Genomic DNA, 14304 nt, shown 5'->3' on the forward strand with positions numbered 1-14304 from the left:
TCCCTTCCTGCTGCCTGGCTCCCTGGTTCTGGTTGCTCTTGGCTCCCTTCCTGCTGCCTGGCTCCCTGGTTCTGGCTCCTCTTGGCTCCCTTCCTGCTGCCTGGCTCCCTGGTTCTGGTCCCTCTTGGCTCCCTTCCTGCTGCCTGGCTCCCTGCTTCTGATTTCTCTTGGTTCCCTGGTTCTGGTCCCTCTTGGCTCCCTTCCTGCTGCCTGGCTCCCTGCTTCTGATTTCTCTTGGTTCCCTGGTTCTGGTCCCTCTTGGCTCCCTTCCTGCTGCCTGGCTCCCTGGTTCTGGTCCCTCTTGGCTCCCTTCCTGCTGCCTGGCTCCCTGGTTCTGGTCCCTCTTGGCTCCCTTCCTGCTGCCTGGCTCCCTGGTTCTGGTCCCTCTTGGCTCCCTTCCTGCTGCCTGGCTCCCTGGTTCTGATTTCTCTTGGTTCCCTGGTTCTGGTTCCTCTTGGCTGCCTTCCTGCTGCCTGGCTTGGTGGTTTTGGTTCTGTCCAGGTCGAAGGAGGGCAGATGGATTAGCCATATGGCAGACAGGAGTTATGCCGCCACACACACACACACACACACACACACACACACACACACACACACACACACACACACACACACACACACACACACACTAACTGTCATGCCGTCTCGGTCTTATAAAAGTCACATCCAACCGGATCATATCACCAGATCAGCCAGGCGTCAGCTTGGAACCTGTTTGCTCCGCTTGCTGTTTGTGTGAACACATCTTGGGTTTTAGATGTGTCTGGGTCTACCATTATTTTGTGAAGAGCTCTGTAAACTAGATTGACTGACAGTTGTGTAAATACTTTATTCTAAAACAGACTGGCTGACAGACAGGCACACAGTGGGGCATGTTTACCTAACACTACTGCCTGATAACATCTGAGAACACACACACACACACACACACACACACACACACACACACACACACACACACACACACACACACACACACACACACTGAAGCAGGGTGAAGGAAAACACTAAAAATAAACTTTAAAAGCAAAGTCTGCTGATAGAGGGTGTACAAACAGAACACTGCAGAGAGGATGCAAGTACAGCTCTCTGTGTGTGTGTTTGTGTGTGTGTGTCTGTGTGTGTTTGTGTGTGTGTGTCTGTGGGTGTGTGTGTGGGTGAGTGTGTGTGGGTGAGTGTGTGTGTGTTTCTGTGTGTGTGGGTGAGTGTGTGTGTGTGTGTGTGTGTGTGTGTGTGTGTGTGTGTGTGTGTGTGTGTGTGTGTGTGTGTGTGTGTGTGTGTGTGTGTGTGTGTGTTTGTGTGTGTGTGTCTGTGTGTGTTTGTGTGTGTGTGTCTGTGGGTGTGTGTGTGGGTGAGTGTGTATGGGTGAGTGTGTGTGTGTTTCTGTGTGTGTGGGTGAGTGTGTGTGTGTGTGTGTGTGTGTGTGTGTGTGTGTGTGTGTGTGTGTGTGTGTGTGTGTGTGTGTTTGTGTGTGTGTTGGCTGTGTGTGTGTGTGTGTGTGTGTGTGTGTGTGTGTGTGTGTCTGTGGGTGTGGGTGAGTGTGTGTGGGTGAGTGTGTGTGTGTGTGTGTCTGTGTGTGTGTGGGTGAGTGTGTGTGTGTGTATGTGTGTGTCTGTGTGTGTGTCTGTGGGTGTGAGTATCAAACTTGGCATGCAGGGCAGGGAGGCCACTACTTGATCTTTCCAGCAGGCATCTGTGTGTATGTGTGACAAGCCTCTTAGAATGAACTGCACACCAAGCAGACTGTCAGAGAGAGAGAGAGAGAGAGTAGCCCCAAGAAGGCAGGCGTATCAGCAGCTCTAAGCCCAGAAACTGACAGCCGACACTGGGCTTGACAGCAGCACAGCATGGCCTTTTCCTGGAGCCAGGATGCTAACGGCTAACAACTTATAGATGCCACACTGTGTGTGTGTCTAGCAGAGCGCTGCAGAGATTTTCTGAGTTAAGAGATCTTGGAGTGCAATTTTCCCTCGTTCCCCCACTCACTCCCTTGCTTCAATTATTCCGTCCCTCCAGGAAGACTACAGAGGAATGACAGAGGGAGAGAAGGAGTGGAGGAGGAGAGGAAGATAGGGAGGGAAGGATGAAGGAGGCTGCTAAAACAGATGTCACAAAGCCACAGGGTCCCAGTGTTGTTCATTTTTGTTTCTCTCTCACCCCCTCATTTTCCCTCACTCCCACTGTCTCTGTACATTCCTCTCTCTCTCACTCCCACTGTCTCAGTCCATTCCTCTCTCCCTCACTCCCACTGTCTCTGTCCATTCCTCTCTCCCTCACTCCCACTGTCTCTGTCCATTCCTCTCTCCCTCACTCCCAGTCTCTGTCCATTCCTCTCTCCCTCACTCCCACTTCTCTGTCCATTCCTCTCTCCCTCACTCCCACTGTCTCTGTCCATTCCTCTCTCCCTCACTCCCAGTCTCTGTCCATTCCTCTCTCTCTCACTCCCACTGTCTCTGTCCATTCCTCTCCCTCACTCCCACTGTCTCTGTCCATTCCTCTCCCTCACTCCCAGTCTCTGTCCATTCCTCTCTCCCTCACCCCCACTGTCTCTGTCTATTCCTCTCCCTCACTCCCACTGTCTCTGTCCATTCCTCTCTCCCTCACTCCCACTGTCTCTGTCCATTCCTCTCTCCCACTGTATCAGTCCATTCCTCTCTCCCTCACTCCCACTGTCTCTGTCCATTCCTCTCTCCCTCACTCCCACTGTCTCTGTCCATTCCTCTCTCTCACTGTCTCAGTCCATTCCTCTCTCCCTCACTCCCACTGTCTCTGTCCATTCCTCTCCCTCACTCCCACTGTATCTGTCCATTCCTCTCCCTCACTCCCACTGTCCATTCCTCTCTCCCTCACTCCCACTGTCTCTGTCCATTCCTCTCTCCCTCACTCCCACTCTCTCTGTCCATTCCTCTCCCTCACTCCCACTGTCTCTGTCCATTCCTCTCTCCCTCACTCCCACGGTCTCTGTCCATTCCTCTCTCCCTCACTCCCACTGTCTCTGTCCATTCCTCTCTCTCTCACTCCCACTGTCTCTGTCCATTCCTCTCTCACTCACTCCCACTGTCTCTGTCCATTCCTCTCTCCCACTGTCTCAGTCCATTCCTCTCTCCCTCACTCCCACTCTCTCTGTCCATTCCTCTCTCCCTCACTCCCACTGTCTCTGTCCATTCCTTTCTCCCTCACTCCCACTTGTCCATTCCTCTCTCCCTTTTTCTCTATTCTTCCCTCCTTCTCCCTGACTCATTTCACATCCTTCTTCTCATTTTACACTCTCCCCTCTCCTCTCTCTCCCCTCTCCTCTCTCTCCCCTCTCCTCTCTTCTCTCCACCATAAGGCGGTAAACCTGTCAGATGGATATGCATTTTAAGAAGGCGGCTCTATATGCCTGAAAAACACACACACACACACAAACCCGCACGGGCACTTGTGCTCGCTCACACACACACACAAATACAGACACGCACACACACACACACAAATACAGACACGCACACACACACACAGACAGACAGACAGACAGACAGACAGACAGACAGACAGACAGACAGACACGCACGCACGCACGCACGCACATGCACACACACACACACATAGACATGCACGCACACACACACACGCACGCACGCACACACATAGACACGCACGCACACACATAGACACGCACACGCACACATAGACATGCACACACACACACACGCACGCACACGCACGCACACACATAGACATGCACGCACACACATAGACACGCATGCACACACATAGACATGCACGCACACACACACACACGCACGCACGCACACACATAGACACGCACGCACACACATAGACATGCACACGCACACATAGACATGCACGCACACACACGCACGCACACACACACATAGACACGCACGCACACATATTATTTATGTATATATTTCTGCCAAGATGCATTTTTAAATTGATAGTCGTTGGCTCAATGACTGGATGTCTATGGGAACAGCTAGCATGTCATTGCGCAAACGCTAGTAGTAATTCATCCCCCTACCATTTCCGCCACTGCTGAAAAGAATCCTAGGGGAAACACTGCACACTCACTGCACACAAACGAATATACCTTTCTTCCCTTCCTGATTACCTCCACCCTAAACACACACGCAGAAGATAGTGTCTCTCACATCAACACATCAGAATCAGAGCTTGGTCTTTTCTCTCAGGGTGACAGATGCTGCTTTAAACCATCAGCTCTCCCTCATAAATACAACCATATACTGTATTATAAACTGGGTGGTTAGAGTCCTGAATGCTGATTGGCTGACAGCCGTGGTATATCAGACCATGGGTCTGACAAAACATTTATTTTTACTGCTCTAATTACGTTGATAACCAGTTTATAAAGCAATAAGGCACCTCGGGGGTTTGTGGTCTATGGACAATATACCACGGCTAAGGGCTGCATCCAGGCTGTACTCCGCGATGCGTCATGCCTAAGAACATCCCTTAGCCGTGGTATATTGGCCATATACCACACCCCCTTGTGCCTTATTGCTTAATTATATCACTCTCTATTCCTCATGAACTAACTGGCTGGTCAACTCTGCTCTGTCCTAGTGGATAATCTCTCTACTCTGAAGTCAATGTTAATTATGGGATGTGTAACTTAAGGGTAGTCTGCTTTGTGATCTGCATTCACGGTCCGGTCTGCAAGAGCTTCTAGTCCCATTCAGTCCAGACGACTACTATTACACAGTGTGTGTGAGTGCGTACGTGCGTGCGTGCGTGCGCTCGCGCATGTGTGAATGGATGGCCAAGGCCAGGCTTAGCCGAGGTACTCACGCTGACGCGGTCCTTTCCTCCAGGCTCGATCATGTAGGTGTGATTCCCATCAAAGAACATCCCACTGACAGAGAGAGAGAAAAAGAGAGATCAATATGACCGCCAGCCATTGCAGACGTAAACAAGATGGATGCCAGCGCTCTCTCTCCTCTCTACAGTAACTGATGAGGACTGTGTGTGTCTGTAATGGCACTAAGAGGGATAGGTGTCTATGGATGGTTTATAATGGTACATGTCTATGCATGGTTTATAATGGTACATGTCTATTGATGGTTTATAATGGTACATGTCTATGGATGGTTTATAATGGTACATGTCTATGGATGGTTTATACTGGTACATGTCTATGGATGGTTTATAATGGTACATGTCTATTGATGGTTTATAGATGGTTTATACTGGTACATGTATATGGATGGTTTATAATGGTACATGTCTATGGATGGTTTATAATGGTACATGTCTATGGATGGTTTATACTGGTACATGTCTATGGATGGTTTATACTGGTACATGTCTATGGATGGTTTATACTGGTACATGTCTATGGATGGTTTATACTGGTACATGTCTATGGATGGTTTATACTGGTACATGTCTATGGATGGTTTATACTGGCACATGTTTATACTGGTACATGTTTATACTGGTACATGTCAGGACATAAAAACACTGCAGGTCTGTTGTAAATGAGCCTCCTCTCCATAACTAACACTACTAACTAACACTACTTACATTAATAAAGAACACTACTAACCAACACTAATAACTAACATTACTAACACTACTAACCAACACTACTAGCCAACACTAGTAACCAACACTACTAACACTACTAACCAACACTACTAACCAACACTACTAACACTAGTAACCAACACTACTAACCAACACTACTAAGACTAGTAACTAACACTACTAACACTACTAACCAACACTACTAACACTAGTAACCAACACTACTAACCAACACTACTAACACTAGTAACCAACACTACTAACCAACACTACTAACACTAGTAACTAACACTACTAACACTAGTACCCAACACCACTAAACAACACTACTAACACTAGTAACCAACACTTCTAACCAACACTACTAACACTAGTAACCAACACTACTAACCAACACTACTAACACTTGTAACCAACACTACTAACACTAGTAACCAACACTAGTAACCAACACTACTAACCAACACTACTAACACTACTAACCAACACTTCTAACACTAGTAACTAACACTACTAACACTAGTAACCAACACCACTAACCAACACTACTAACACTACTAACCAACACTACTAACACTAGTACCCAACACTAGTAACCAACACTACTAACACTAGTAACCAACATTTCTAACCAACACTACTAACACTACTACTAACCAACATTACTAACCAACACTACTAACACTAGTAACCAACACTACTAACCAACACTACTAACACTAATAACCAACACTTCCAACCAACACTACTAACACTAGTGACCAACACTTCTAACCAACACTACAAACCAACACTACCACTTGTAACTAACACTACTAACACTACTAACCAACACCAGTAACACTACTAACCAACACTACTAACACTAGTAACCAACACTACTAAACAACACTACTAACACTAGTAACCAACACTACTAATCAACACTACTAACACTAGTAACCAACACTACTAAACAACACTACTAACACTAGTAACCAACACTACTAACACTAGTAACCAACACTACTAACACTAGTAACCAACACTAGTAACCAACACTACTAACCAACACTACTAACCAACACTACTAACACTAGTAACCAACACTAGTAACCAACACTACTAACACTACTAACCAACACTACTAACCAACACTACTAACACTAGTAACCAACACTTCTAACCAACACTTCTAACCAACACTACTAACACTACTAACCAACACTACTAACCAACACTACTAACACTAGTAACCAACACTAGTAACCAACACTACTAACACTAGTAACCAACACTTCTAACCAACACTACTAACACTACTAACCAACACTACTAACCAACACTACTAACACTAGTAACCAACACTAGTAACCAACACTACTAACACTAGTAACCAACATTTCTAACCAACACTACTAACACTACTAACCAACACTACTAACCAACACTAGTAACACTAGTAACCAACACTTCTAACCAACACTACTAACACTAGTAACCAACACTACTAACCAACACTACTAACCAACACTACTAACACTACTAACCAACATTACTAACACTTCTAACCAACACTACTAACACTAGTAACCAACACTACTAAACAACACTACTAACACTAGTAACCAACACTACTAATCAACACTACAAACCAACACTACCACTAGTAACTAACACTACTAACCAACACTAGTAACACTACTAACCAACACTACTAACACTAGTAACCAACACTACTAAACAACACTACTAACACTAGTAACCAACACTACTAATCAACACTACTAACACTAGTAACCAACACTTCTAACCAACACTACTAACACTAGTAACCAACACTACTAAACAACACAACTAACACTAGTAACCAACACTACTAATCAACACTACTAACACTAGTAACCAACACTACTAACACTAGTAACCAACACTACTAACACTACTAACCAACACTACTAACCAACACTACTAACGCTAGTAACCAACACTAGTAACCAACACTACTAACACTAGTAACCAACATTTCTAACCAACACTACTAACACTACTAACCAACACTAGTAACCAACACTACTAACCAACACTACTAACACTAGTAACCAACACTTCTAACCAACACTACTAACACTAGTAACCAACACTACTAACCAACACTCCTAACCAACACTACTAACACTACTAACCAACATTACTAACACTAGTAACCAACACTTCTAACCAACACTACTAACACTAGTAACCAACACTACAAACCAACACTACCACTAGTAACTAACACTACTAACCAACATTACTAACACTACTAACCAACACTAGTAACACTAGTAACCAACACTACTAACCAAAACGACTAACCAACACTACTAACCAACACTACTAATACTACTAACCAACACTACCACTAGTAAGTAACACGACTAACTAACAACACAAGATTAATCATAAACCCAAATTGAGAACCTTTTGTTTTTTTTAAGGGTGAATTGGTGTGTGAGAGAAATATTATGTATAACCTACCTAAAAGCAAGAGATCGCTATGTGCACAGGTAAGATAGGGGATATTGCCTCTGCGTATTGAAACAGGTCGGTATTGTGGTGAAATGGAAGAGAAAAGACTATGTAACTATTGTGACCTCGAAGAAAAAGAGAATGAAACTCATTTTATCCTCTATTGCCCTTTCTACCACGAAAAATGCTAGCTCATCAGATATTCCTTGGCATTATGTGGCTGAGGAGAAAGTGAAATAGTATTCTGTCCATTGTGTATTTCCGTTTGTGGAATATTTAGATAAAGCCTAGAATAAAAGAAAAAGGGCTACCTATAATTCAATTGTACAAATATTTAGCTTCTATGTGGTAAATGGTGTGTGTGTATATAGATTGTCTATACTGTATGCTTGTCTCCCATATGAATCTTCTCTTCGTGCCAGACTGGGTTCAAATGACTTCTGCTAACTTTAAAAAAAAATATTCTGTATTTATTTATCTGTATACAGTTGAAGTCGGAAGTTTACATACACCTTAGCCAAATACATTTCACAATTCCTGACATTTAATCCAAGTAAAAATTCCCTGTCTAGGTCAGTTAGGATCACCACTTTATTTTAAGAATGTGAAATGTCAGAATAATAGTTGAGAGAATGATTTATTTGAGCTTTTATTTCTTTCATCACATTCCCAGTGGCTCAGAAGTTTACATACACTCAATTAGTATTTGGTACCATTGCCTTTAAATTGTTTAACTTGGGTCAAACATGTCGGGTAGCCTTCCACAAGCTTCCCACAATAAGTTGGGTGAATTTTGGCCCATTCATCCTGACAGAGCTGGTGTAACTAAGTCAGGTTTGTAGGCCTCCTTGCTCGCACTTTTTCATGTTGTCACGTCCTGACCAGTAAAAGAGGTTGTTTGTTATTGTAGTTTGGTCAGGGCGTAGCAGGGGGTGTTTGTTTCGAGTATTTCTAATTGAAGGTCCTATTTAAGAGGGGTGTTTTTCTATGGGATTTTGTGGATAGTTGTTTCCTGTTTTGTGTTCGTGCACCTGACAGGACTGTTTAGTGTCGTTTGTTGTTTTTGTATACGTGTTTCTTTTGTTTTCCTTCTTTAATAAAATAAGAAGATGAGCTTACACGTTCCCGCTGCGTTTTGGTCCAATCCCTACGACACCCGTGACACATGTTCTATAGGGTTGAGGTCAGGGCTTTGTGATGGCCACTCCAATACCTTGACTTTGTTGTCCTTAAGACATTTTGCCACAACTTTGGAAGTATGCTTGGGATCAATGTCCATTTGGAAGACCCATTTGCGACCAAGCTTTAACTTCCTGACTGATGTCTTGAGATGTTGCTTCAATATATCCACATCATTTTCCTTCCTCATGAGGCCATCTATTTTGTGAAGTGCACCAGTCCCTCCTGCAGCAAAGCACCCCCACAACATAATGCTGCCATCCCAGTGCTTCACGGTTGGGATGGTGTTCTTCAGCTTGTAAGCTTCCCCCTTTTTCCTCCTGTCACGTCCTGACAAGTAAAGGGGTTATTTGTTATTATAGTTTGGTCAGGACGTGGCAGGGGGCGTTTGTTTAGAGTGTTTCGGGGTTTATTGGGTATGTTATTATGTAAAAGGGGTGTGTTTGTTTTGTGTTGTAGGGGGTTTTGGGTATTGTTGTGGTTTTGAATTTCTATGATTTTCTAGGTTGTGTATTTCTTTGTTGGCCTGGTATGGCTCTCAATCAGGAACAGCTGTACATCATTGTTGCTGATTGGGAGTCATACTTAGGTAGCCCTTTTTTCACTTGTGGTTTGTGGGAAGTTGTTTTTGCATAGCTGTGTGTGTGTAGCCTACAATACTGTGCGTTCGTTCGTTTTCTTGTTTTATTTCGTTAAGTGTTTAATAAAAGTTAAAATGAGCACTCAACCCGCTGCGCCTTGGTCCACTTCATACGACATCCGTTACACCTCCAAACATAACGATGGTGATTATGGCCAAACAGTTCTATTTTTGTTTCATCAGACCAGAGGACATTTCTCCAAAAAGTACGATCTTTGTCTCTATGTGCAGTTGCAAACCGTAGTCTGGCTTTTTTATGGCGGTTTTGGAGCAGTGGCTTCTTCCTTGCTGAGCAGCCTCTCAGGTTATGTCGATATAGGACTCGTTTTACTGTGCATATAGATACTTTTGTACCTGTTTCCTCCAGCATCTTCACAAGGTCCTTTACTGTTCTGGGACTGTTCTGGGATTGATTTGCACTTTTCGCACCAAAGTACATTCATCTCTAGGAGACAGAATGCGTCTCCTTCCTGAGCGGTATGATGGCTGCGTGGTCCCATGCTATTTCTACTTGCGTATTATTGTTTGTACAGATGAACGTGGTACCTTCATGCGTTTGGAAATTGCTCCCAAGGATGAACCAGACTTGTTGAGGTCTACAATTATTTTTTCTGAGGTCTTGGCTGATTTCTTTTGATTTTTCCATAATGTCAAACAAAGAGACAATGAGTTTGAAGGTAGGCCTTGAAATACATCCACAGGTACACCTCCAATTGACTCAAATTATGTCAATTAGTCTATCAGAAGCTTCTAAAGCCGTGACATCATTTTCTGGAATTTTCCAAGCTGTTTAAAGGCACAGTCAACTTAGTGTATGTAAACTTCTGACCCAATGGAATTGTGATACAGTGACATAGTTTGTCTGTAAACCATTGTTGGAAAAATTACTGTGTCACGCACAAAGTAGATGTCCTAACCGACTTGCCAAAACTATAGTTTGTTAACAAGAAATTTGTGGAGTGGTTGAAAAACGAGTTTTACTGATTCCAACCTAAGTGTATGTAAACTTCCGACTTCAACTGTATGTTATGTATGTTTGTATGTATGTATGTACAGTATGTATGTATATTATTTTACTGCTCTAGGGATGTCATTATTGTTTGGATAACCTTATTTACTATTATGTATTGATTTTTACCTTACTTTTTTTTCACTCTTTATGCGATGTGTAATGCAGAGAACACCGGAAGAAGTATTATCATTTAATTACCACAGTAAATTATTGTAATGTTTGTTTATGTGTCAATTAATCCCATAAGGGATGGGTTACCAATTGGCGATTTGACACGAAAATAAAATGTAATTCATTCATTTCATTCACTAACTAACACTACTAACCAACACTACCAACAATATTAACCAATACAATTAACCAACACCACTAACTAGCACTTCTAACCAACACTACTAACCAACACTAGCCTTAACCACCACCTTTAGGCCTTTCTCCGTCAAGGAAAACAGTCTATAATATTGTCTTGGTTCAGGCAGTTCAAATATAGACCATAAAATGGTGCAATCTGCAATGACTGGATATTGATATACGATATAGAGTGTATTCTCCACTGCCTTCAACACTATCTACAATACGGTATTACTGTGGGTTACTCTGGGTTACTACGCGCGCACACACGCACACACTCAGGAAGGATAGGTAAACGTCCTCTGTCATTACGGGCAGCAATCATCTTAAACACTCATAAAACAATTTCCCATCCAGCATAAATGTGAAGGTTCCCTTGTCCCTGTAAACTAGGCTGAGGTGTGTGTGTGTGTGTGTGTGTGTGTGTGTGTGTGTGTGTGTGTGTGTGTGTGTGTGTGTGTGTGTGTGTGTGTGTGTGTGTGTGTGTGTGTGTGTGTGTGTGTGTGTGTGTGTGTGTGTGTGTGTGTGTATGCAGGCTGACATGCGACTGTGAAGCGGACATCATCAATTAACGTTATCAGAAGCTTTTTAGGAGATTGCTCAGGTCAAAGTGTGTACTATAGGAATGAGGGTCAACATCACACAAACACACCTCACATCCAGGCTGGGATGATGCTCCACATACAGAGTTCACCTTCAGCACCAACTGTCTCTGCCAGACCGTACACGCACGCACACACCCACACGCACACACACACACACATGCGCACGCACACACACACACGCGCACGCACACACACACACACACACACACACACACACACACACACACACACACACACACACACACACACACACACACACACACACACACACACACACACACACACACACACACGGAAGACTAAATGTCAGCCAGGACAGAAGACAGACTGTCTGATCCACCATCCTGATCTCGCGAGCTTACACACAATGAGAGTGCAACGGTCAGAATGGTGGATCAGGCTAGGAGAGAGAGGGTGGTCAGGATGGAGGATCAGGATGGTGGATTACTGTAAACAGTAATACAGTGGTCACACTGTCACAATGTGTGTCTGGAAACAGTAACACAGTGGTCACACTGTCACAATGTCTGTCTGTAAACAGTAACACAGTGGTCACACTGTCACAATGTGCTTTTTCATTTTGTTTTACCATAAAGTACTACAAGAACAACAGTTTTCTCTGAGTCTCATGGTGGATGGTTTATTACAGTGGTTCCCAAACTTTTTATAGTCCCGTACCCCTTCAAACATTGAACCTCCAGCTACGCACCCCCTCTAGCACCAGTGTCAGCTCACTCTCAAATGTTGTTTTTGCCAAGCTTGTAAGCCTGCCACACACACACTATACAATACATTTATTAAACATAAGAATGAGTGTGAGTTTTTGTCACAACCCGGCTTGTGGGAAGTGACAAAGAGCTCTTATAGGACCAGAGCACAAATAATAGTATAATAATAATCAATCATTTTGGTCTTTATTTAGCCATCTACATATAAAACCTTATTTGTTCATCAAAAATTGTGAATAACTCACCACAGGTTAATGAGAAGGGTGTGCTTGAAAGGATGCACATAACTCTGCAATGTTGGGTTGTATTGGAGAGAGTATCAGTCTTAAATAATTTTCCACACACAGTCTGTGCCTGTATTTAATTTTCATGCTAGTGTGGGCCGAGAATCCACTCTCACATAGGTACGTGGTTGCAAAGGGCATCAGTGTCTTAAAAGCGCGATTTGCCAAGGCAAGAAACTCTGAGCGTAGCCCAATCCAGAAATCTGGCAGTGGCTTCTGATTAAATTCAATTTTCACAGAACCGCTTGTTGCAATTTCGATGAGGCTGTCTTGTTCAGATATCGGTAAGTGGACTGGAGGCAGGGCATGAAAGGGATAACGAATCCAGTTGTTTGTATAATCCGTTTCGGGAAAGTACCTGCGTAATTGCACACCCAACTCACTCAGGTGCTTCGCTATACCACATTTGATATTGTCCGTAAGTTTGAGTTCATTTGCACACAAAAAATCATACAATGATGGAAAGACCTGTGTGTTGTCCTTGTTAATGCAGACAGAAAAGAGCTCCAACTTCTTAATCATAGCCTATTTTGTCCCGCACATTGAATATAGTTGTGGAGAGTCCCTGTAATCCTAGATTCAGATCATTCAGGCGAGAAAAAACATCACCCAGATAGGCCAGTGGTGTGAGAAACTCATAATGCATGCGGTCGGACAAGTGAAAATGATGGTCAGTAAAGTAAACTTTAAGCTAGTCTCTCAATTCAAAAAAACGTGTCAATACTTTGCCCCTTGATAACCAGCAATTGGAGTGGGTCTGGGCTGGCAGCCTTGTGAGGGTTAACACGTTTAAATGTTTTACTCACGTTGGCCATAGTGAAGGAGAGCCCACAGGTTATTGTCCTCAAAGTGAGCAAAGAAGTTGTTTAATTTGTCTGGTAGCAAGACGTCGGTGTCCGCGACAGGGCTGGTTTTATTTTTGTAATCCGTGATTGACTGTAGACCCTGCCACATACGTCTCGTGTTTGAGCCGTTGAATTGCGACTCTACTTTGTCTCTCTACTGACGCTTAGCTTGTTTGATTGCCTTGTGGAGGGAATAGCTACACTGTTTGTATTCGGTCATTTTTCCAGTCACCATGCCATGATTAAAAGTAGTGGTTCGTGCTTTCAGTTTTGCGCGAATGCTGCCATCAATCCACAGTTTCTGGTTATTGAAGGTTTTAATCGTCACAGTGGGTACAACATCACCGATGCACTTGCTAATAAACTTGCTCACCGAGTCAACATATGCATCAATGTTGTTGTCTGAGGCTATCCGGAACATATCCCAGTTGTCGTGTCTTTGGCATCATTAAAACTGAAGACTTATTTATCAAATAACTCTCTGTAATTATTATTACGCGATTAAACTGATTAATCATGTAACTGTTAACTAGGAAGTCGGGGCACCAAGGAAAATATTTAGATTACAAAGTTATAATTTTCCTAATATAACTTTCAGATATTAATGAATTATTATTTAC

General features: G+C 43.4%; 1 protein-coding gene across 4 annotated transcripts in view; it reads right to left on the reverse strand.

The window, feature by feature from the left end:
* Positions 1-14304, reverse strand: part of LOC106605988 (disintegrin and metalloproteinase domain-containing protein 22) — a 114014-nt gene that overhangs the window by 39948 nt on the left and 59762 nt on the right. For all 4 annotated transcript variants that reach the window (XM_045718976.1, XM_045718978.1, XM_045718977.1 and 1 more), the window contains one exon: positions 4813-4876. In XM_045718976.1, coding sequence (XP_045574932.1) covers positions 4813-4876 — 64 coding nt within the window. The remainder of the gene's footprint in view (positions 1-4812; positions 4877-14304) is intronic.

Source organism: Salmo salar, chromosome ssa05 (assembly GCF_905237065.1).
Source record: "Salmo salar chromosome ssa05, Ssal_v3.1, whole genome shotgun sequence".
NCBI lineage: Eukaryota > Metazoa > Chordata > Actinopteri > Salmoniformes > Salmonidae > Salmo > Salmo salar.